General features: G+C 33.5%; 3 protein-coding genes across 3 annotated transcripts; 2 read left to right on the top strand and 1 right to left on the bottom strand.

The window, feature by feature from the left end:
- The first annotated feature begins 3,320 nt into the window (after window positions 1–3,320).
- On the top strand, window positions 3,321–5,019 carry LOC107639137 (zinc knuckle (CCHC-type) family protein). Its single transcript, XM_016342571.3, has 2 exons — window positions 3,321–3,498; window positions 3,776–5,019. The coding sequence occupies exon 2, from the start codon at window positions 3,849–3,851 to the stop codon at window positions 4,632–4,634; it is 786 nt and encodes a 261-aa protein (XP_016198057.1). The 5' UTR covers window positions 3,321–3,498; window positions 3,776–3,848; the 3' UTR covers window positions 4,635–5,019.
- A 730-nt stretch (window positions 5,020–5,749) lies between these two features.
- Window positions 5,750–18,169, bottom strand: LOC107639129 (uncharacterized). Its single transcript, XM_088502086.1, has 24 exons — window positions 17,865–18,169; window positions 15,211–15,291; window positions 14,777–14,876; window positions 14,586–14,670; window positions 14,431–14,480; window positions 13,741–13,820; window positions 13,415–13,474; window positions 12,493–12,592; window positions 12,326–12,403; window positions 12,014–12,081; window positions 11,849–11,917; window positions 11,674–11,751; window positions 11,500–11,595; window positions 10,287–10,357; window positions 9,948–10,025; window positions 9,749–9,842; window positions 9,555–9,653; window positions 8,441–8,658; window positions 8,238–8,352; window positions 7,608–7,739; window positions 7,425–7,532; window positions 7,232–7,341; window positions 7,052–7,153; window positions 5,750–6,959 (listed from the first exon to the last, which is right to left on the bottom strand). Exons 1-24 carry the CDS (start codon window positions 17,907–17,909, stop codon window positions 6,425–6,427), a joined length of 2,652 nt encoding a protein of 883 aa, XP_088358212.1. The 5' UTR covers window positions 17,910–18,169; the 3' UTR covers window positions 5,750–6,424.
- A 5,986-nt stretch (window positions 18,170–24,155) lies between these two features.
- LOC148578770 (uncharacterized) lies at window positions 24,156–25,191 on the top strand. The gene is made up of 2 exons (XM_088503192.1): window positions 24,156–24,443; window positions 24,670–25,191. Exons 1-2 carry the CDS (start codon window positions 24,156–24,158, stop codon window positions 25,189–25,191), a joined length of 810 nt encoding a protein of 269 aa, XP_088359318.1.
- The last annotated feature ends 90 nt before the right edge of the window (window positions 25,192–25,281 follow it).

Here is a 25,281-nt window from a genome sequence, read left to right as displayed (position 1 = left end):
TCTATATCATGTCTTACCTTCTATATTCATAGAATTATTCTTATACTTCTTAAACACTTACTGATTTGAGCGTCGAAGTGTCTTTTGCAGGTATCTATCCTCTTGTTCTCTCATTGCTGACGTATAACTCATTCCGACGAGAAGTTTGAAGACATTCATCGACGGACAAGCTATACACCGGCCAAACTCAGCAAGAACAATTGGCGCCGTCTGTGGGGACGAGTAAAATAGTTCCTACTCCCCTTAGGTTCATAAAATTTGATTTACATTTAAATTTTTGGACCAATCTCAACAATCTACTTTAAGATTTTATTTAATACCTCTTATCAAATTTTAATCTATCATAACTTTTTATAAAGTATGTACTTTATACATTTGAATTGCTTTACTTTTATGTATCATAATCTTTCACATATCATAATCGATCAATGAACCAATCCGAGAATAAATTCGGCTTTTAATCAATCTGAGAACAAACTCGATTTTCAATCAATCCGAACACAAACTCACTTATCAATTTTGCTTACTTTTTCAAAGTTTTCTATTTACACAAGTAAAATTATGTATTTTATTCAACATACTTTTGCATTTATATTTTGTGTAACTAATATTTATTGATTTATTAGTTATATTCAAACCTCAATATATATTCTATACAATAATGACATATGACAACCATGTCGATTTCATTTTTATTTCATTATGTATTATGTTTTTATTGCTTAATGATTTCATTCATACAATTAAATGACGGTAATGACGAGTTTAAATCTTAAAATTTGATTCCATCAAAAATTGATTATATATCAATTGTATATAACTGTTACACTATTCACTTTATACTATTAAATTTTATGTTACTATTTGTTTAATGTAAAAAATTAAACAGGCAATTTACTATTATTGCACGAAGAATATCCCTCGTCATATTGTAACTGCTAGAAAAAATATACTAAATGTATAATTCAATAACTGTTATCTTATTACTTTATTATCAAATTAAAGCATGTCCTACAAAACAAAATTCAAATATTCACATTTGCCATGTATGACATTCATATATGTCGTCTTCTTCTCTACAATTATCAACTTTCAAGGTATATTTTTCTACTTTGAACTCTTTTACTTTTACAATATATATCAATCAATGTATGTTGCGATTTTAGACATATTCATTTTCTCAATTCATGTCGTATGACCTTTACTATAAATTGTAAATATTCAATAACTAATTGTTTTGAGCGAGAAATTTATCAATAAGTTGTTGCGGGACGGAAAATTTTCCAAGACAATTAATCATTATATCCTCGGACCATAAAATCGATTCTGTCAATAGATATCTCTGGACTTTTCAGTTCACATACAATCAAATGTTAAAATTGTTCTTAAGTAGAAAAGTATCCCTCACTCAACTTTCTTGATTGAATGACTCTTATCACTCAATTATTTCTTGAATAAGTGCCGACATAATAACCCGACTAAGCTTGGGGGCTCACCATATCATTATTTACTTATCTTTTAACAGAGTTATAACTCATTTTATTTTCTAAGCTTAGCCTGGATCATATGATCAGTGGACAAAGCTTGGGGGATGTGATCCGTCACCTTATAACTCGGTCTTTATTGTGCATTACGAGTTATAACTCGGCGTTAATTATCATTTATTCTTTGCTTGTAACCGACACCTTCATTACTGACTTAATGGCCATCATTTTAATCTTAATGACCAAACGGTCATAACATGAATATTATTCATCAATTCTATACGTATAAAAGGAACCTTATATATCTAATCTCAAGAGGCAGCATGATAAGTTCTATAAGTTGTATATCATGTCTTACATTCTATATTCATAGAATTATTCTTATACCTCTTAAATACTTACTGACCTGAACGTCGGAGTGTCTTTTGCAGCTACCCACCCCTTGTTCTTTCATTGCCGACGTATAACTCATCCCGACGAGAAGTTTGAAGACATTCATCGACAAACGCACTATACACCGGCCAAACTCAGCAAGAACAATATGTTTAAAATATAAAAACAATAAATAAAATATATTTATTGGGTGAATTTTTATCCTTATTGAGTCTTATATATAAATAAATAAATTGAACAATAAATAAATTTATGACATAAAAAATTACGCCTTAAACTAGCGTAGTGGTAATTTCCTCTTAAATTCTCTCATTGTTAAAATATAAAATATTAAAAATAAAATAAATAATATATGTTTATATATAAATATAAAATAATTGATTTAATTATTGTTTTTTTTACAAATTTGATTATGCTAGGTGGACATTAAAATTAATCATTAAAATTAGTTATTAGTATAAAATATATATTAAAATATAAATACATATTAAAAATAAATTAAACCACATATATATTTATATATAAACACATTAGTAACTGATTTTAGTGTACCAATAATATTTTTATTTTATGTATTTTTTATTTTTACTAAAAATGAAGAGATTCGAATCTGCAACCTTTTTAAATGAGTATAAGAAGAAGAAGACTATGACATTTAAACTATAACTCATTAACATTCTTTATTGTGTGTTGATTAAAATATATTTTGCTTAAATATGGTTATTTAAAATTTCAACTGCACGTCTGCACATTTTTTTTATCTTAAAAAATAGTCCTACTACAATAAAATAGTGTTATAGTTTTATATAACGATTATTCTCATTCTTTTTGAGAAACACAAGTCTACAAAAAAATATATTTATTTAATTATTTAATATAATTATTCATTTGTTACCCAAAATTTTAAAAATAAATATAAAAATAAAATATTATTTTAGTCTTTAATATTTGAACTAAATTTTAATTTGATCTTTAATGTTTTAAACGTCTTATTTTAGTCCTAAAAATTTTTAAACGTCTTATTTCAATTCCAAAAAATTTTTAAGTGAATTTATTATTGTCCCACCATTAAATTTTATACAAATAATTCACATAATGAAGAGCAAATAATATTCAATTTTAGTATATAAATAAAATCGATGAATTATCAATCACTAATACAAAATTTTTTTCTTTAATTTTTAAACATTAATGATTGATTGTTAGAATTTAAAATTTTATACAATTTAAAAAAAATTGAAAAAAAAAGATATTACAAAAAATTTTAGTTATATTTTTTTAACCCTTAAAAAAAAATAACTCAACTAATAACATTGTTAACATTTATATTATTTATTTCGTTAACTATTACTATTAATTTTAACCGTAAAATCACATTAACCCTGTTTAAAGTAGACAAGTAGTACTTTATCTTAACTATAAATAAGCCCCGTTATGCTTCTCAACAGCTCAAATTTTGTTCATGTTTTATATTCGATCTGATCTGATAAGCGTGTGAACCCTAATTTCCTTTCGCCTCCAAAATCCAAATACGAGCAGCTCTGGTTGAAGAGATCGCAGCCCTAACCATTCCCATCTACTTCGAAATTCGAATCAATTATCCACCTTCAAGACTGCCAAGGTTAGCGCTAAAATTTTCTCATTTTCCAGATCCTGAGTGTTTATTTTAGTTTCGCTTCTCTTAATTTTTACCCTTTAGTTTGTAGTCTCTAAAATTCTTGCATGTCGTTTCGTACCTTTTTGCCCCCCTCGATTTTCCGTTCTTTTAAGGGTAACCGAACCCTAACAGTGTACAGCTAAATTCATTATCATTCGAGTCTGTTAGGATTTGCAATGGTGTGTTTTTGGTAGATTGTTTAATCTAAATTTTTAAATGATTTTGCTTCTCTTTATCGCAGGTTTTAGCTTTCAATAGATTGCAATTAGTTTTCTCTGGAACCATTTTGTAGAAGATAATTCTATACGTAGAACATGTCGAGCAAGAAGGATGAGAAATCTCAGGCCGCAGCTGATAGAATCAAAGCTGCGGCATTGAGTGCCGCAAAAGGGCTTAGTCGTGCCCAAGCTGAAAGGGCCGCCGCTGCAGCTGCCCGGAATGTGAATGCTTATGGTCAGAAGGAAGAAGGGCCTAGCAGATGGCAGGAGAAAAGGGAAGCCAAAAGGCAGATGTATTTGATGAGTACTGAGAAAGCTGTTAGATTGGGTGAAAGGAAAGACCTTAAGCCTGCAATGTCTGCCATTGGCGGATCAGCGCAGTGCCAGAAGTGCTTCCAAAGTGGCCACTGGACCTACGAATGTAAGAACGAGCGGGTTTACATGTCGAGGCCATCCAGGACACAGCAACTTAAGAATCCCAAGTTGAGGCTGAATATTTCTGTGAGCTTGGATATGGATGATAATAATCCCGATGCTACTAAGGATGAGAAGGCCGAAGTGAGTTCTAAGAAAACCAAAAGGAAATATCAATCTGACTCTGATTCGGGCAGTGATAGCGAGGATTCAGTATTTGAGACTGATAGTGGCAGCGAATCTTCATCGGTTACAGGATCAGAGTCTTCCGGAAGTAGTTCAGGGTACAGTTCCTCATCTGATTCAGAGGAAGAAAGAAGGCGAAGGAGGAAGAAGAAGCAGAAGAAGGGCGGAAGGCGCAGGAGGTATAGTACGTCTTCAGAATCATCTGATTCAGATTCAGAATCAGACTCTGATTCTGATGACAGGAGTCGTCGACGGAAAAAGCAGCACAATCGAAGACGCTGAATGTGAGTGAAGATTGTGTGGAGCAACAAACGATTTAGTGAGTGCAAGTCACAATCTGAGGATGTTTCCATCTCTACATTCATATGCAATCAACAAGAGTTTAACTGTTTAAGCAGATACCGTCCTTATTATGATATGGTTAATGTACAATAAGGTTTTTGCTATAGATGGCTCCGGCTTGTGTTTCTTTTCTGCGACTAGTTTTTTGTTCTGAACGTACTCTGAAGTTGATTTAAGCTTTTTGCATTAGACTAAACTATGGAGATGCCATGTGTTTGGAGATGTTTACATAGTTGATTTTTGCAAGTTGTGTAAGCTCCAGCTTCTATTGTCATGAGAGTATTAGGACTTTGTTAATTTAGTAATTTTTATGGTTCTGTTTAAATGCCGTTGCTTACACAAGTATTGGCATGAATCTCCTCGGTCTATTAATTTTACAGGATATTTAAAATATCCATGCCGGCTCAAATTTAGACGTGAATCACGTAATATATGTGCAATGCAAATGAGGAAAGTTCAACTGCAGAAGGGGGTTAACAAATTATTATCGTCATTATTATTATTATTATTGGTGTTAGTATTGCAATGCTACTTCGCTAGGAGAAATACTACTTCAACTTTAATCGAAACAGTTCTTTTATTTAAGAACATGCTATCAGAGACTCAATAACACAGTAGAGGGAATATAAAGTATGTATTTGATCAGGCAACACTTGACTCGGCTTTTATAGTTTTATCTCGAGTAGGTGATGGATTACTTCGCAAAAGCTTCCATATCCATCGGCGGAACAAACAGAGCCAGAGCAGTCAACGGCAACAACGATACCACAAAACATGTCCATTGTAGCTTATTCCTTGCAAAACACGTTTGCAGGCCGTAAATAAAATGTTTACTCACATTCTCACCTAATCTCTCTTGAGAAGGGCACAGCTGAGCTGTTCTACACCGAATTCCAGATCAAGTAGAGGGATCAGTTCGCGGTTAAGTAGTTCTCTCCTTAGCCCAAGCACCGACTTTCAATACACAGCATATATAACACACCACAAATATTGATATTAAACCAAAACACGCGACTAAGGCAAAGCCTAGGTAACACAAGCCCATGAAAATCCAGTTCCAACGGAAGAGCATCAACTCATCAAGAGAAGTCCATTGCATAGGTAACAGTTGAATACACATTTACAATGGATGATGACCCCTACAACACTACTGAAAAATTGACCCAACAAACTCGCTGCACATATCCCTACTACCGTCACATCCACAACCCCATGACAAAAATGAAAAAAAAAAAAAAAAAAAAAAAATAGGAAAACCTGTGTTGGGCATATATTTGGTGCCCTATATCACGAAGTTCAACTAACTCTGACAAAGGAAATCATAACATGATCACCCCTTACCCGCATCCTGGATCCTTCGCAAGGCGCTATCAAAGTAAAGGAGCTAGGGGGATAAAAATCAGAAAGAAAGGGGAAGGAGGTGGGAAAGGAGAGAGAAACATAAGATTATTACTCCGAGGAAACGTTATACAAAAGCAACAATTACTAAGCTCAAAGCCTGAAATAGCAAACTGAAGGATAAGAGCAGATCCTCGCACGCAGCTGTATTAATGTCTTCCTGCCGTAGTGGCCTGTACAGTATATCTCTCCACATGTCCTCGATGGAATATTGGAATTCATAATCAGAATTTATCACCCCCTGAAGGCAAAGGTATTGCTTTGGCAGTCGGTCACCAGCAATATACGTCAAATAGAACAAATGATCTGCTTTCCTGCTTGATTCTAAAAGCTTATGATCCATTTACGGTCATCTCTGGCGACGATTTTGGCGGAACCAATGGACGTTCCTCTCCACTCAATTGTATGTTATCTGACGTTCCATGCAAGCGATCAGAAAATCCTCTGGAGGCTGCGGTTTCTTTTTCTACATGGTTATCTTCAGCTGCTTCCTTGCTATTATTTTCAGAGCTACTTGTAGAAACATTTGCCCCCTCTCCCTGATTGTCTTCACTTGAGTTCATTCTACCCTCAGTTGGTGCACCACCTGTATGAACGTTGTTTGTAGTTTTGTTACCAGGTAGCACAGCTTGGCTTAAGGTTGAACACAAAGCAGCAAAAACACTATCTTTAGATTTTGTATTCTTGAATGACTTCTGCTTCTTCACATGTTCTGATTCCTTGTCCTTTGAAGGCAGATTCCTTTTGAGCCGAAGAAACTCCATTTCCCCGTCATCTTCAGAAGCTTCTTTCTGCTTCTTTGGCGGTGGCCTGTAATCTTCATCATCCTCATCATCATCATAGTCAACCAGTCCACCGGACCTTGGACTGAAAATCAAGATGAACATATTAGATATTTACATTTACATTATATTGACTTCCAATCCAAACCAAAAAGTCAAAAAGAAACACCAGTCAACCTTGTTTGTGAATAGCTTGTAGCAACTCCATTAGATAAACTAGGTTGTCGTTCCCTTTTCTGATTAGGTGGAATGGATGCAGAGGCTGTATCCTCCTCATCACTGCATCACAAAATAGCCATGAGACTTTATCCTGCGTGTATAAAACCTCCTTCAATAACTAAGAGAAGAGAGGCGTACCTGTCCTCATTAAAGTAATGTTCCTCCTCCTCCTCCAGAGCACGCTCATCAGTTCTTCTTCGCAGATCGACCACATTAGCAGCATCTTTTGTGCCACCATTATCCATAGACTGCAAGCATGCATATAAGTAAAGCTCAAACCTATGTGGCACACCTATCCCGAGGACTAGTGGATAATTTAAGATAACAATACCTGCTCATATTTCACTCTCACAGAGTGAATGCATGCCAAATTCTCAAATTTCACCAACTTGTCCCAGAAAGAATCAATTATATATTTCAACAATGATTTCATATTCTCCTACACGATGCAATGATATCAGTGCAAAATACTTGCAGCATTAGTATTGAAATGAATACCAATAAGAACAGGCACCTTCCGTATATAGTCCAGAAGTTCCAGAACAGCAGAATGGAGCAGATTGTAGCGGTTGCCATTAGCAACAAAGGCATCTATAATTGGTTTGAGAACATTGTTCCGTACAAAATAGTTTATAAGATGCTCATCCTGCAGGTTAGCACTCTGAACTGTTAGTTGTATAGTATCTAAGGAGGAAACCATTGAAAATTTTCCAGAAACAACAATGGCATCAGAAAGAAAATACAAAAAATAAAGAGAATGACAGTAAAAGCTCAAAGCAACAAGCTAACAATAGGCTAATCACCTAGGAAGCACGGATGTGAGACGTGACCCATATTGGGACACAGCAACTTTAAAAGCATACAGGATACGGCATATATTATTATTTTCTTAAAAACTCGCCGTCAGGTATAGGGCCCATAGAGTTATTTTAAACTTCATTATATCCTGAATTGGCACCAGATCGTATCAGTATTGTATCTTAACCTGGTGCTTCATAAATTAAAAAGGTTCAGCCATCTCAACCAACAATATGTTGAATTTCATGAATTTCAACTAGATCCCTTTGGGCAACAAGAAATAATGTCAAAGAACACAGAATAAATTCAAATTTTAGTCACCATTTCAGACATCTTATGAACTTACATGGCGGGAAAGTATAGTACGAACAAAACGGACAGCACCAACAACTAAGTATCTTTCTCTTCTCTGTGTCAGTAGCAAAATTTTTTCAATCACATTGTTAAGAAGAAAATTGCACCTGAAAGCAGCAAAGAGAGATCCATGATCAGAATTGTCATGACTCACTGAAAAGAAAATTCTACTAACTGCAGAGCAAGAGGTAATACTTTATCCTGTAAGGGTGATGTAGGACACAAAAGCATAGCAATTCACATATATTGGACAGTATCTCTGGCTTTGTCACATTCTGACATTGAGCTCTTCTTCTAGAGCCTATTAACTTGCTGCTTGCATCAACCATACTTTCTGAAGGACAAGATTCTGCAACAACTTCAACCAGTTGACCCAAATGCTTCTCAAAGAAAATATCAATAACTGTGTCCCTCTGCCAGATAGAACTGAAACAATCAATAAAACAAGTCCAGGAATGCATATCTTATTAACCTAGAAAAGGACTTCCATCTTATGTAAAAGAAGTTTTTTCCAACAATTTAGAGGATGTGTAATAAATTACTACTCAACATCCAAACTTATCTTTTTAACAAGTCGACTTCAAATGCAAAATAAGACTACTAACTGACATCTCCAATAATTAGAAGATACACAATTCAGAATCCAAACTAGCAAGAATAAATTCAACTGCATCAGTTCCAGTGATTTTTTGGTATATGATAGCAACATCAACCCTAGACAAACTACATTACCAACTAAAAAGATCAAAATTTTATTTTAGCAGAGAGAATTACAATCTAAAACTGAATACACCCGTACTATGCTTGGAGGCTTCTCTCTCCCCCCTCCATTTTAAACTTAAAAATCAAGAATAGTCATGTCATGTCAGGATAATGAATAAATAAACAAATTGCTAATCCAACACAAGGTTTCTGTTACACTCACGAAGAAATTAAAACCTCAAACTACTACAAATATAAGTAACATTCTTGTACCAAAACACTAGTTATTTGTGGCTAAAGGCTAAGAATCAATCATGTGTTAACTCAAATCACTATGTTTCCATTTCTATAAAACTTGTAATAAAATAAAAAAGTTCACCTCACTATTTATTTATAAGTAAATTAAAAAAAAACCAGAAAGTTTACCCAAAAACATTCACAACCGTTAAATATTATTATTGAAAAGGTAACAATACCCGATATAAACAAGGGTACCAAAGGAAACCTTGAAAATAAATATGTCATATATAACCATTATTATCATATCCATAGCAGTGACAAATACAGTTAAACAATTGAAATTAAAGAAAATATCAGTAACAGGTACCTGTGGTCCAGATAATGTACACGAATCCAATAGACTGCGAAGGATCTCAAGAAATTGGCAATGCATGTTGTCCCCAAAATCTGTTATCATTCCCTTAACCTGTACAGGATAACTTGTCTAATAAATACCTTCTCAGTAATTTTATACATTCATGTCATAAGAAAAATATGACCTCATTCGCATGCAAAGCATACCAGAAGTCCAAGAAGTGTTATTCCTTCCTGCCGAACAACATAGGATCGCAAAAGATTAGGATCTTGATTCAAGAAGAGAATCAGGATATCTGTTCTGCAACCATCATAATGAGTTCACATTAGAAATTAACCATAAGAAATGCATGAACACCCAAAACTGAATCATGAACAGATCAAGGTGACAAAGGGGAATCAATACCCAATTAGCACCAACTTCTTATCTTGACTTTGCAAAACCTGGGTGATGACATCAAAGACGCCTTCATTCATTAGATCCCTAAAAACATGCATAAAAATTAAAAGCTGAGAACCAACAGGGTTCATAAAACCTGCAAACCTAGCTAGAATAAATCAAATAAAAAATAACTAAGATTTAAACATCAGTACTACAAGTCAGAAAAGTATTATAAATGATTATAATACCATACTACAGTTGCACATTATTACATAGAATGTGAAAGATTACATAATACCGGTGCTATAATCTTGGTCGAAAAGCTCTAACTAGTTCCATGATCACAATATCACGTGTAATTACCTAAAGAGCCGAAGCTGCTGGACCATCTGTAAGCTCTTGCTTAAGGTACAAAACTCGTGCAGGAAATATACCTATTCATCCCATAAATGATGCATATCAAGTTTAAAATAAGAATCAGCACCAACAAAGACAACAATTATTAAGCAATACAGCTTTAAAATTTAGGAGTTATAATGATACAAGTTAGGATAATATCCTCACTAATGTAGCATATCAATATATGATAAAATTCAAATTTAATAACTATGATTCATTTAGAAGGAGAAACATCGCCCTTATTCTAATATCAATATATTTGTTCAATTATTAATCAAATCACTCTTTTTCAGGTATCTTGACATTTACAACTATTAAACAAGTAACATTTATAAGCATTGATAAAATGAAATATTAATTTTAGAAGGATTTCTGTGGCTCTTCTGACCAGAAAGCTAAGATGAAAAGGAGAAACAATTTTGACTTTCTGCACTTTCCAATTACAAATGTAATTCTAGAGTAGAATGGCAACATTTACGAAAATACATTCTACCAATATCTTATTCATCACATGTGGCAACATTTATGAAAATACATTCTACCAATATCTTATCGATCAAATGTTGGTAAATTTAAATCTGTGGCCAAGTTGAAAGCTAGAGAACAAGGGAGCCTGAGATCTGTGTAAAAGCCTATCCAAGGGGACAAGAGCACAGCAAAAAGTTTAATACTCGAGCAATAAATTTCTGAAGTTTTGAAAGATCATATGATGGGGGAGAAAGAAAAGAAGTGTTCAATAGGGAGCATCTATCAGTATAAACTCATGCAAGGATCCTAAAAGTCATCAAGAGGCACCATTCGCACTGCATGTATATAGTAAGTGTCATCTACTGGTAAGGGCAAATTCACATTGTAAAAGTTTCTTCATGATGGAAATTTCACAGTAGAACTGTCATGGTTGTGTTTGTTCCAACAACTATCAGAAATATTCAGAAGGATGGAACTGGAAATGGAATCTAACGCATGCAGAACCTCACTTTTTAAAAATCTGTCTTCTGATTTACTGTTTTAACCCATATTTGATTAAATTAAAAAGTTAGATCTTTTAATTATCCCAATTTTCCCTCTTTAATATTCAGAAAAGGTAAAGGAAATGCCTGTCAGTCTTTCTATTACATACAAGTTCTGACTACAGCCTACAAGAAGCAAATAAAACAATGTCTTAATCAAGACATACCAAGTTTTTCTTCGATTCAGGAGAGGTGGAAGGCAATTTTAACCTAGCAAACAACTCCTGGATAAATGTGTTGTCATCCTTCAACAAAGAAACAACCTAAAATATTGACAGGGCAGTTAATAATGAAGATAAAATATTTAACCAAGTTATCTTGTACTACTAATTGAAGCTTACCATGGCATTATTTGCATGTATTATGGAGTTGAGATTTGCACTAGTAGCCTCATCCAATACCCTAGCCAAAACAACATCCTGAATGTGGAAAGTAGTAAAATAAAAATTGCATTAAGGAAGAAATCAGCCTGCCAGTCAGCAATAACAAGATGAAAATTAACTAATTAAGACAAACCTTCAAAAAACCAACTCTATATGTCTGATGGATCTTTGACAAGACAAAGGGATCTTTTATAGGTATGGCCTACAAGAAGGGAGAAAAAAATACAGTAAGGTAGAACTTCCAGGCATGTCTACAGATATAGCTACAATCTTGAAGAGAAGAGGCAGGAGGACTTACCTCCTTAAAAATTACATGCTCCTTTAAGAATTTACGGTGATGTTGAACACACGGAAGCTCTGGATCATCTGCATATTAAAAAAGAGTAAAAAACAAGTGATTAAGGAACCTAAAACTGTAAGATGGAAAGGGGAATATGGAATGAAACCATCTAAAATCAATTACATTGGAACTAGAACCACTATTACCAGGTAAGGAATACCAATATACAATCACGATATGATAAAAGAATTTTCATTTAGAAACAAATAAGTGTATGAGAGGCACCGGTTCACGTAAACAGGAAATAAATTTCTGACGAATGAAACTTACACTCAAGCGCACCAATAATGTCCACTATATATTCATCACTAAAAATCCTCTCAAAAATCTGTGTGCTATTAAGTAAAACTGCAAGAGACGAACATATTCCTGTTATGAAGGAAGAAATAAATGACAACAAAAGGATCTAACACAATGACACAGTAATCAATACTTACTGATCCCTTTGACTATTTTATAAATCATGTGAAGGCCGTCTATATTTTCTAAGTCTTCACATAGTCGAAATACTTCCATCAGCTTCCGAACAAATTCTTGCTGCATTATAGACACAAGAGGGGGAAAAGTTGAAAAATCTTAAAATATGCATGGACCAAAAAGATGGAGTTTACAAAAAGTCTAAAGAGCATTCAGCCATACAGATGAATGATGTGATATATAGACTTTATAATAGATAAGCAAAACAGAAAGCAATAGGCAAGCAAGTTTATGATGTGAACAAGGTAAAATAAGTAATTAGCAGAACACTATATCAGTAGTGGAAATTAGAATTAAACACATATTAAATATTAACATAATATGCCGTCCTAAACTTAATTCGTTCATCATGAGAAAGACACATTATCATCGGGAAATATGATTTAAATTTGAAAACCATTAAAACAAATATCTTACATTTTTACATGAGACACTTCAATAACTTCGTCCAAATTATTAAGAGAGATTTGTTGCTTACAAGATATGCAAATTGCAAAGAAAATCTTGACACATTGCACAGATGAGAACATATAACATTATGCTTCATGTCATCATCCATTTAAGCTCCAATTGAGTTGAAGGTTTTATTCTATCTAACGTTTTTAGTGTTAAAATCATTGCATGGGTTTGTATATATTGGGAATTGACATAAGAAAGTCCCAGGTCTATGCATGCACCATAGACTGCATACTCTCCACAGCAAACAAGTTTAGAATTTACTCAATTCATTACTGTAGAAAAGGACAGGTTTTTGGCAAAAATACAAACTTTAAATGAATAGTAGCAATGGTAAGAGATCACCAGAGTATGCAGAATGAAAGTCACTGACCATCCCTATGAATATACATCAGATATAAATTCCGAAAGTTTATGTCAGCTTACATCACTTAAAATTAGATCTGTAAGCCGCAACTGATCTGTAATGCCACTGTCAACCACAATCTGCAAAGAAAACAGCCAAATTGATTATTTACAGCACAGCAAACTCACCATATCAAGTAACTATTCACACATTTCATTCGTTTATATCTTGTAGGTTAGAAATGAAAAAGGATTCTGACAAGAATGAAATTGTGAAAAAAAAAAAAAACGCAGAGGACAAATGCAAAATAGACGTAAATAGCTTGCATAAGAAAAATTAAGGAGGGGGGGGGGGGGATAGGTAAGCAAAAGCTAAGCAAAAAATAAGATGAAGGGATATGGCAGACCTTAAGAATCATAGGAAGTGTGGATAGCTGTACAGCAGGCAACTCCCTTAACTCACTGTTGACGCTGTGAAATGGCTCACCTAATGGAGAGAGAGAGAGAGAGAGAGAGAGAGAGAGAGAGAGAGAGAGAGAGAGAGAGAGAGAGAGAGCTTAGTCTATGTAGTAGAAACAAGAAGATTCAGAAAATAAAGTAAAACAAAATATTCAACAATTAACTATGTAAATAGTGGTGCATTTCAACTAGCAGAAATAATAATCAGCTCCTAAGAATCTTTTTTTAATTAGAAAAAAGAACTTTATTAAGATCAGGAAAAGGAAAGGGGTAAGAGTTCCCTTTTACGAAGCAAAACACGGAAAAAAAAATTATCTATAAAGCAAAGCTTTCCAATCTCTCAACATGTTTGAGAAGGATCGTCCTATTATATAGATCATGAGCTTTTCACCAAATAGATGCTAAGGGTATAACCCTATCTCCCATTAGACATTTGTCAGAAAATCTATCATTGATGGTGTGTGCATTACATCCTAAAAAACAATTTTAGATAGATGATAGAGTTAATATTCAAATTATTTACAAAACAAAAATCATTAACTAGCAAACAACAGTGCAACACGTGAGCATTTCCTGCTTAAAAAATGTATATTCCTGCTTAAAAAACTAATATAGTTGTAAGAATCTTCATTACTTACTATTTATTGTATTAAAATGTATATTCCTCCGCACATTGCAAATATGATCCCTGAATGAAACATGGACAGTAATTACGTTCAATTCCAAAGTAGCAAGAACAAAACCCAGAGCAACATGTAAATTAATTAAAATCACTAGTTATTCTATTCATTACCATATGTAAGAGCAGCCACTAGTCTCTTGAAAACTAAGTGCCAAATCTGTACCATATTCTGGATCTCTCCACGAGATAATTGTATCTAAGGAATAGAACATCCATCAAATTAACAAATACAAAGAACACTGATACATTACCAGAGTAAATGAATGAGCACAAGAAACAGAGCACAAGAAACTACCAATTACCTTCTTGTTTCCTATAAATATCTTCAGCATTGATGCGGTGCACAAGTATCTGATCATTGTCGTCTTCATCAAAAACATGTAAACCCAGATCTTCCGATCGCTGTTTAAATGCAAGGAATCTCAAAGCTTGTCCAATAAAGGAAAATCAACCATAACTGTAAATACGCATTTGAATACAGTAATATGCCCAATGACCACTTATTCTTTTCAATATCCACACCACATTAACTCCAAACTGTAAACATTTATGTGAGAAAAGGGGAATGTAATGGTAATCATATACCAGAAGAAAACAGTGGTCTCAGCAAAATTAACACATTCATCAACCCTTGAGAATCATGACTTATTAATAGATACTATATGGTTGGACTCAATACAACAACCATGCTAGTCAGTAATCACAAACAAAAGTTTCATTAGGAAGATGTACAAACCTCTATATAATCAACAACAACATGTCCAGTACCCTGGTCATCCCATTTCCCGTCATCATTAAGACGATAGACCTTGACACGCTGAAAACCAGTAACACAACAGATTACGAAATAAGGATCAAGTAATATAGCTCTCCAGATTCAAGCATTGATGGCATCAATGTAAAAGAAAAGGATTAAGAACACATTTCATGCATCATGCAAAAAAGTCCCAACAGGAGAACTTGTATGTAAGGAACAAAGATACACATAAACTACATTAGATCATCTCTATGCAGCCCACCTACAACGCTGCAACATCCTGTTATCAGTCACTAAGATGTGAAGTATAATGCACTCTTTTAGCTTTCTTTTCTTTACTTTAAGAGTAATGGCTTCAATGAGGGGAATGGTTTCTATAAGTCCCACATAAAATAAAGGTTTCCAATCATCCTGTTTCCTTGTTTTTTATTTGACTGAAATAAAATTAAAAAAGAAAGGAGGGGGAGGGGGGAGGGGAGGGGAATATGGTCACAAATATCAGAACAGAATCTAAACCTATCTCTCAAGCAAATATCATAACCAGATAGGATCATTTTTACATTAATGTATAAGAAGGTCAACATAGGATGTTAGATAGTAGATTTGCAATTGCTAACAACAACTGACAATAGGCAGGAAAGTGGAGGTTTTCCCCCTTCTTGTTAGATGACAGATAGGATAGAATTTAGTTAATTCAAGTTAAACAAGATAGCACTAAAAAGTTGATACCATTCATAAAACATTATTTGCTGTAAATCCCATTTATGTGTCTTCTTATGTGTTCTACTGTAAATCCAGATATGTGTTTTCTTGTTAATATGACCACTAAAACAATTGTTACAAAACAAATAAAAAGTTGCAAAGCCACTAGTAGTGGCTTCTTGGTCTTAGGGTTCTAGCTTCAAACCTCGAATAAATAAAATTGCAACTAGAAGTTCTATGGTCAAATAACTCCTGCCTTCATCTTTTTGTAAAAAGGTGCAGCCAATATTAAATTTATTATCATGTTATCTTGTAAGGATATGACGTGATGCCTAAATAAAACTTCAGCACTAGAAAAAATATAGTATTATGGAACTTTTAATATAGGGTAAAGTACTATTTTGGTCCCCAACGTTTGCGGTGAATCCTATTTTGGTCCCTAACATTTTAATCGTCCTATTTTTATCCCAAAACGTTTAAAATGGCATCAATGTTATCCCACCGTCAAATCCTTCACTAACACTTAACGAAATTGATGCACTATTAATAATGCTTTTGTTAAAACTACATTTGCTCAACCCCCCTCTCCCACCTTCACCCTCTTAACAAGTCCAACTCCCATTCTCCTACTCCCTTCTTCCTCTCCCTTTTACACTATTAATTCTCCAAGAGGGGTTTGAGGAGAAAGAAGAAGGGAGTAGGAGAATGGGAGTTGGACTTGTTAAGAGGGTGAAGGTGGGAGAGGGGGGTTGAGCAAATGTAGTTTTAACAAAAGCATTATTAATAGTACATCAATTTCGTTAAGTGTTAGTGAAGGATTTGACGGTGGAATAACATTGATGTCATTTTAAACGTTTTAGGATAAAAATAGGCCGATTAAAACGTTAGGGGACCAAAATAGGATTCATCCCAGACGTTGGAGACCAAAACAATACTTTACCCTTTAATATAAATCGTGTTTTTTTACCGAGAAAAATATAGTATACCGAACTTTTAGTATATTGTAAATTTTGATTCATGATTAAAGTTGATGAATTTATAGATGATTAACATGGCAGTTTATATAAAAGAGCAAAAAACACTTAATCTGATAAATGTAAATAGACAAAAATAGCTAAAGAAGAACACAATTAAATGTCAATACTATAAAAATTCGATATAAGACATGCAGTTTTTAAGAGAAGTTAGTTCTTAACTGTGATTCAGGTTGTGCCAGTAAAAAATACCCAGCATTCTATATATATGAATTACCTTTTTTTCTCTCAAATCTGGAACACTTTGCTCCCAAATTTTCCAGACAATGTTGATTGAGTATTTGAGTAAATTCCAATTTTAACACTTCACAGCAACTCCATCTCTTTTAGCATTGTGCAATTCCATTAATGGAATGTTAAATTGTTAGCTGCTTTTCTACTACTAGCTACGTCTAGTTAATTGACACCTAGCAACCCGTTCCACAAAACACTACATTTCTTGCATAAGCAATCCTAGATTACTCTCAAGTGAATCATTGTGAGATGCACTATCTCTATTTGACAGCCATAGCCAAAATAAGTAAGTCATAGTCACGACAAAAGCTCATGCGAATTAAAAGAACCACAGATATCAAAACTCCAGCACAAATAAATGCATTCTCAGCAAATTTCAGAAATGGGTCCTGTTACAGGCTTACAGCAGAGAACGATTCAATTCAATTGGGGATGAAGAGAAATAACAAGTGCCAAAAAAAAGTTATTTAAGAAGTCCACAGAAAAAGCAAAACAGGACAAGTCCAACGGAATCTACAACGATAGCATCAGACTCCATGAAGAACCTCGAGCTCCCGCACCAATAAATTAGATAGAAACTTCAACTCCAAAAATAATCAAATAGCAAAACAAAACACATCGACTAAGATTATATAGCTGAGGTGGAAGTTTCCAATTACTTGCCTGCATCGAATTGGCGTTAGCCTGTGATTTCTCTGGCGCGCCCATCTCAGCTCCTCAAATTCAAAAGCAGGTAAGGCGCATAACTCAACCTCGGGGGGCCTTGAGATTAGGGTTTTTGTGAAGAAGGAGAATGAGAGAGAAATTAATTACAGTGAAAGAATTAAGCTTCGCGGGATCAAAAGGAAACCCTAACCGCCATTGACGTAACAGCGTGAACTTTCTCCTCTCTCTCTCCTCTTTTTCTCTCTCTTCCCTTTTAATATTTTTTCTATGCAAAAATGTGACCCCGACCTTGGATTAAGCAGAGAAAGGAGTAGAAAACTATTAACGCTTTGTATTAAGGTGTGGAATGACAGTGATGCCCCTGGAGTTGGATCAAACTACGAACAGCCCATTGACTCAGGGCCCGCGCTGTTCCATGCGATTTCGCGGTTTGTTTTGTTTCGCCAATTTTCAATCCCAAAGTAAAATCAGTAAATGCCAAGCCGTTTGGGGTCTATCATACGATCCCCGCTAAAGTTCTAATCCCACAGCACAAAAAGATTTAAATCCGGATTAGCAATGGTCTGCCAATGGAAATATATTTATATTTTTTATATTTAATGTTATATTTAGTAAATAAAAGGATTGTTATGTGTTTATGTTTTTAGTTTCGTAAAATCAGAAATATTTTTAAAAATATTTATGAATATTTTTTTAAAATAATAAAATATTATCCAAAAAATTCTTATCATAACAAAAATAATCTTAAGTATATGAAATGACAAACTGTGTTAACAATATAATTATATAACAATTGACATTCTAAATTATTTTTAAATGTTATAAGTCGGATAAAATAAAATTTTAAATCAAATAATTATATCGATCCGGTAGACCTAACCATAATATTTATAACAATCTTCCTCAATTTTGAGGAAAATTTTGTGAGAATTGTGTTAGTTATTGAATCCTGTTAGAGAGCCAATGAAAAATTTTGACAAATGTGTATAATAAATTAGTTATTTAATTTAATAGAGATAAATAATAAATTTAAAAAATTTTATTCAGTAAAAATAAAAAAAAAAAAAAAATAATAAAAAAAAAAAAAAAAAAAATAATAAAAAAAAATAAAAAAAATAAAAAATAAAAAAAAAAAAAATTAAAAAAAAAAAAAAATAAAAAAAAAAAAAAAAAAAAAAAAATAAAAAAAAAAAAAAATAAAAAAAAAAAAAAAAAAATAAAAAAAAAAAAAAAAATAAAAAAAAAAAAAAATAAAAAAAAAAAATAAAAAAAAATAAAAAAATTAAAAAAAAAAAAAATAATAAAAAAAAAAAAAAAAAATAATAAAAAATAAAAAAAAAAAAAAAAGAAAAAAAAAAAAAAAAAAATTAAAAAAAAAAAATAAAAAAAAAAAAAAAAAGAAAAAAAAAAAAAAAATAAAAAAAATAAAAAAAAAAAATAAAAATAAAAAAAAAAAAAATTAAAATAAAAAAAAAAAATAATTAAAAAAAATAAAAAAAAAAAATAAAAAAAAAAAAAAAAAAATAAAAAAAATAAAAAAAAAAAAAAATTTAAAAAAAAAAAAATAAAAAATTTACATCAAAATTTAAATTTTAAATCCCCATTCAAATTTTAAACTTTTAAAAAATCTAGTTAGTTATTTTAAAAAAATAACTATCTAAAATCTTAATTTATTAAAATATTTCACTCAAATACTCTCTTCTTTTTCAATCGGCGGCCACTCACTTTCATCAATAATCATCCCATTTCACACGCACTCACCCTTAGTAAAAAATTAACCATCTACTTAAAGATAAAAATAATCATCCGCATACCTAATAAATTGAACATCTAACATATTTTAATTATTTATAACTAAACATAATCCAATCAAAATAATCATCTACATAAAAATTAAAATGACCATCCGCATACCTACTAAAATGACCATCCCAAATTGACCATCATTAAAATAGAAGATGATGAATAAACAAAAGAAACAACTATTATGGTGAAACATAATTTTGAAGGACTAGGCAGGCATTGTTGTGAAGCATAGGGCTCAAATCATGAAAGAAGCTAATCATGCTTGGATCCGAAGAAGGAGAGTATGGTGGTATCATCGGTGAGAAGTTGCTTGAAGAAATAGGAGAAAGCGAAGCCGGTTCGGAAGAGAGATGCGAAAACAACAGCAGCAACGTTAGGTTGAGCGTCGGAAGGCGAGGCGCGTCAGACTGACCGGCGGAGGTGAGGACGATGTCGGTTGAAGGATGCGGCAGCGTCGGTATGGCCGGTGAAAAATTCAGTGATGCGAGATGAGGATCGGAGATTAGAAATAACCGTACGTAGTGTGAATGGATTTAAATGCTAATCCTAATTTTTTAAATTTTAAAATATAAAATTAAATAATTAATTAATAATCTAATTTTTAATTATAATTTTATTTTTTTAATCTATTGTACACATTGTACACAATTAATATTGATTCCCAATACTTTCTCTTAGTTATTTGATTTTTTTTGACATTGAAAATTATATTATACCTAATTTTAAACGGTTGAGTGCTAAGATAGTATTTAATATGGAGTGTTGGAACTAAAATTAGAAAATTAAAATTCAGTATTATTTTGATAGTTAGAAACTAAAATTTAAATACAAAATTTCAGTTACTTCAATATTTTTAAAAAAATAGGATACACAGAATTGAAATTTTAAAGATAGATACTGAAACTCTAACAAATAACTCCTTCTCAAAATACTCTAATTCCAAGTTTATCCTCATCCAGTTCTTTTACCACCACTTCTGCTTTATTGCCGCCACCAAAACCACCATCTCTCACCTCATAACTTCATCCCATCTCTCATTTCTACCATCAACAATAATACGAAAAACAATATCATAAATATATCTCATAATTAGAATTGAGGGAAAAAAAAAGAGAATAGAAGAAAATAAAGGAAGAAAGGAGGAGACAATGGTGTAAAAAGAGGAGCTGCCAACGGGTGCTGAATCGAAGTGAACCGTGGATGCTAGGCAATGGCGACGGACAGGAAAAAGGAGAGTGAAGAGGGTGATACGACGTTCTGAGTGAAGAAGGTGGCGCTCCAAGGACGTGGGAAGAAGCGGCACCGAAATCACGATCTCGAGGATTTTTCTGGCGGCGTGATTGAGAAGCGTTACCACCACTGTCACACGCTTTGCTGAATGGGATCGTCTTTTGTGTCGATGTTCGTGAACTTGCCGATGACAGGATTGAATGGAGGTAGTCTTCAATGCTTCGACGTAGTTCCAGGATAGGGTCAGTGAAAAAAGGAGAGAAAGGGGTTCTGAAAATTGAATTTAAGGGGTTAGGATTTTATTTTAAAGTTGAAGTATAAATAAATATATTTTAATAACTTCAATAATTTCAATCTCTTATATTTTTATTTTAAATTAAACAGAATACACCAAACATAATATTTAAACTTAATTTACTCTCTGCCTCTTAATTTATATCTCTTAATCTCTGTCTTTCAATCTTAATTTCTCTATCTGAAGGTAACCTAAGTGATGGAGGTCCTAAATCATATTATTAAGTTTATATGCTTTCTGCAAATGTTGAAGGCTCTTTCTAAGAAATTCAAGGAAATGCAGTTTGATCATTTGAAGTTGCATTTCTTATAGTTATTCATGGTCATGCTTTATTTGAGACTCTTCTCAACCTCATCTCTTTAATATTCAACTTCCAACGACAAATCTTTCATACTCTCGTACCTAATCATCACATGTGGCTTCCCACCAAAAGTCGTCACTTCGATTTCCAATCGCATGAATTTCGAAACTAGTAAAAACCAAATGATGTGATTGCATTGGTTTATCGAAAACGACGGCATTTAATGTCTTCTAATTGTCACCCAAGTTATTCATTGCAAATGCCAAACGAACTTTGCAGCCAAATTTTGATTTTTTCGAGTCCTAAGGGTTTTTAACCTCCGACATATGCAAAATCATTGTGTTTGCCTCCAATCCTCACCCAACGCTTGTAGAACGAGATCATTCTCTGATTTGATTTCTTGCACATGTGCTTATGCACAATCTTTCACCACCCTTTCCACCCATCGGTTTCACCTTCAAATTAGGAATTTGGGAAAGATTGCTATGTATATTAGGGTAAGGTCTACTGGTTGTTTGGTTTAGATATTGAGAAGGGTAAAGTATTAAATTGGTCTCCTATGTTTTGGGTGAATCCTATTTTAATCCCCAACGTTTAAAGTGTCCTATTTATATCCAAAATAGTTTTAATTAGCCTCAATCAAGTCCTGTCGTTAAGTCACAGTGAAATTGGTAACAACGTGTCTGATGTGGCCGTTTAAAGGGGTAGGGGTTAATAGACGTGTAAGGTTCCCACGTTGAGACAGAACGCATACTCTAATACTGACTCTTCTTCTTCTTCTTGTGAAGCACGAAACGAAAATACCCACAAATCCTACCGATCGTCATTCAAAGGTTGCGATTCGAATGTAGAGAGGTGACATTGTCGTTCGCTAATATTCAAGTTCCACCCTAGCAGTTAGTTTGAAACCATTCATCTCCTAAAGAAGATTGTGTCAGGTATTCATTTATCAAATCTCCTCCACCCATTTGGTTTTCATCTTAATGCATGATGATATGTGATGATGCTATATGTGTGATTGTATAGTTCAATATTCATTTTATTGTTTTGTTTTGAAAGTTTTTATTTTGCCATAGTGATTAAATGTATGCCTTTAAATTGTTGTTGATTAATATGAGAATTTTATTGAGTATGTTATGTTTGTCTGACAGTTTATTGAGATAATGAGTTATTTTAGTGTCAAGATACACCATAAAAAAAGTTTGGGGTTTGACAGTGAACCTTTACACTATGTGGGGGTGAGACTTTCATAGTGGACTATTGTGATGAAGATAAGTGGAGTAGATTCGAGGCTACTAAGATAGTAGTCAAACAAGGTATTTGGCAGAGAATATCGATGCAATGTAGTATAAGTCTCTAAAAGAAGAAACAGAGAAAGGAATGAGGATGCTTCAGACAGATAATGACACAATAGATATAGCCAAAATTGGACTGAGGGATAACATAATGGAGTTTTTTGTTGTTCACAAAGATGGTACTACTGCTAGGAAAGCATGTACCATTGAGGAAGTCCAAGACATAGATGGTGGTGAGGCTAGTGCACCTATTGTGAAGACTGTTGGGTCTAGTCCAATTGTGGTGCATAAGGCCCAATCATCTATAGGGGCCAAGGTCGGTAAGAAACCCAAAGTTTTGGAGATACCTTAAAAGAGTATGGGGACATGTTCTATGTTAGAGGAGAATTGTATATCTGCAGAGAGGACAAATTCTTCAGGTAATGATGAATCTAAGGATGATGACTATCAGCCAAAGAGTGATGATGGAGATAATGATGAACAGTGGAGTGAATTCAGCTCTGAAGATAGTGCAATGGAAGTAGTTTTTTATAACAGTGATGATGATTGGAATGGTGATGGAGTTTGTTTGCTGTTGATATCACAACTATGAAGGATTCTCAAAAGATGAAAGAAAGTATTGCAGCTGAGAGAGTGGAAGTAGAATTCAGTGCCAGTTTTACTAAGGAAAAGGAGAAAGTGGTGGCTGTTGGACTAAGGGATGAAGATGATGGATATGACAGTGAGGAATTATGGGATGTCCCTGTAAGCGATGATGAAGGGGATCCCTCATTGAGGAAGTATCCTTTGCACAAACATTTGAAGAATATCAAAGAGTATAAACGAGAGGTTGGCATAATATATGTGGACAGGAATGCTTTTAAGGAATGTGTAACTAGCTATGCAGTGCACAGTGACAGAGGATTATGGTTCTCAAAGTGTGATAGCCGTATGTGGCATGCTAAGAAGGATGCAAGTGGTTTGCATACTGCCATAAGATTAAAAGGGAGGATACATGGCAGTTGACCAGCTATTATAAAAGACACACATGTAGCAAGGCCACCAAAATTGGAATCATGAGTTCCTAATGGCTTAGCAAGGCATTTATGAAGAAGACTTGTGAGAACCCAAAGATTAAGTTGAGAACTTTTATGAAGAAAGTATGCACTCATAGCAAGTGGAATGTTAACCTCACAAAGTTTAAAGCTGCCAGAGTCAAGTAGTTAGCATTGGATGAGATTAATGGTACTTATGGAGAGTAATATAGGAGAATATATGACTATCCTGCCGAGTTACTAAGGTCGAATTCGGATATCACTATTCGTATACAAGTTCAAAGACCTCTTGAGTTTCAATTAGAGATACCAATCCCTAGTAAGGATATGAGACCAACCTTTGAGAGGATTTATATCTGCTTGGATGCTTGCAAAAGGAACTTCATGGTATGTAGACCCATTATTGGCCTTGATGGATACTTCATCAAGACTCCATATGGAGGTCAACTTCTAACAACTATTGGATGGGACTCCAATGATCAGATTTTGTCAATTACCTATGCTATTGTTGAAGTAGAGACAAAAGACCCATGGACTTGGTTTTTATTGAATTTGTGTGATGATTTGAGCGTTGATAAAATCAGAAGGTGTACATTTATGAGCGATCAACAAAAGGTAACCCTCATTTAATTTGATTACTTGGTTCTTGTTTATGTCATAGGATATTTACTTCAAATTGTGATGTTATTGACTTGTTCTGTTTTTAAATTTTGTGTCCAAAGGATTGATTCCTACCTTTGATGAGTTGCTGCCTGGCATAGATCATAGGTTTTGTGTCAGGCACTTATATAGCAATTTTAAAAAAAGGTACCAAAGTGTTTAGTTGAAATTGATGATGTAGAAGGTTACAAAGGCAACATATGTCCAGGAGTGGGAGAGAAGAATGAAGGAGATTCAGATGGTTGATCAAGGAGCTTATAAGCATCTCATGGAGATCCCTGTTAAGTTTTGGATCAAGTCCAAGTTTAGTTATTTACCCATATGTGATACACTTGTAAACAATATGTGTGAATATTTTAACTTTGTTATAGTAGAGGCTAGAGAGAAACCTATAATGTCTATGTTAGAAGATATTAAGGTTTATCTTATGAATAGGTGGGCTGATAATAGACAAAGTATACTGACATATGCTGGAGATGTTTTGTCAAAAATAAACAAAAAAAAAAATAAAAGAGAGTTTGATAAGGGTGGGGAGTGGATAGCCATCTATGTGGGTAGAGACAAGTATGAGGTGTCCAGCAGCCAGGGTAATAGGAACAAATTTGTTGTGGACTTAATGAACCATGAGTGCTCCCGTAAAAAGTTTCAGCTATCAGGTTATCCTTGTGAGCATGCCATGAGTTGCATTAGAAAATGTGTTTAAATATTAAGAACTATGTGAACAACTACTATAAGAAAGAGATCTATGTGAACTGCTATCAACATGTTATCTATCCTGTTAATGGACTAAATC

The sequence above is a fragment of the Arachis ipaensis genome, chromosome B1 (assembly GCF_059453495.1).
Source record: "Arachis ipaensis isolate K30076 ecotype BB chromosome B1, ASM5945349v1, whole genome shotgun sequence".
NCBI classification, from domain to species: Eukaryota; Viridiplantae; Streptophyta; class Magnoliopsida; order Fabales; family Fabaceae; genus Arachis; species Arachis ipaensis.
The sequence above is the reverse complement of the archived record's forward strand: the minus strand, read 5'-3'. Positions and strand labels throughout refer to the sequence as shown.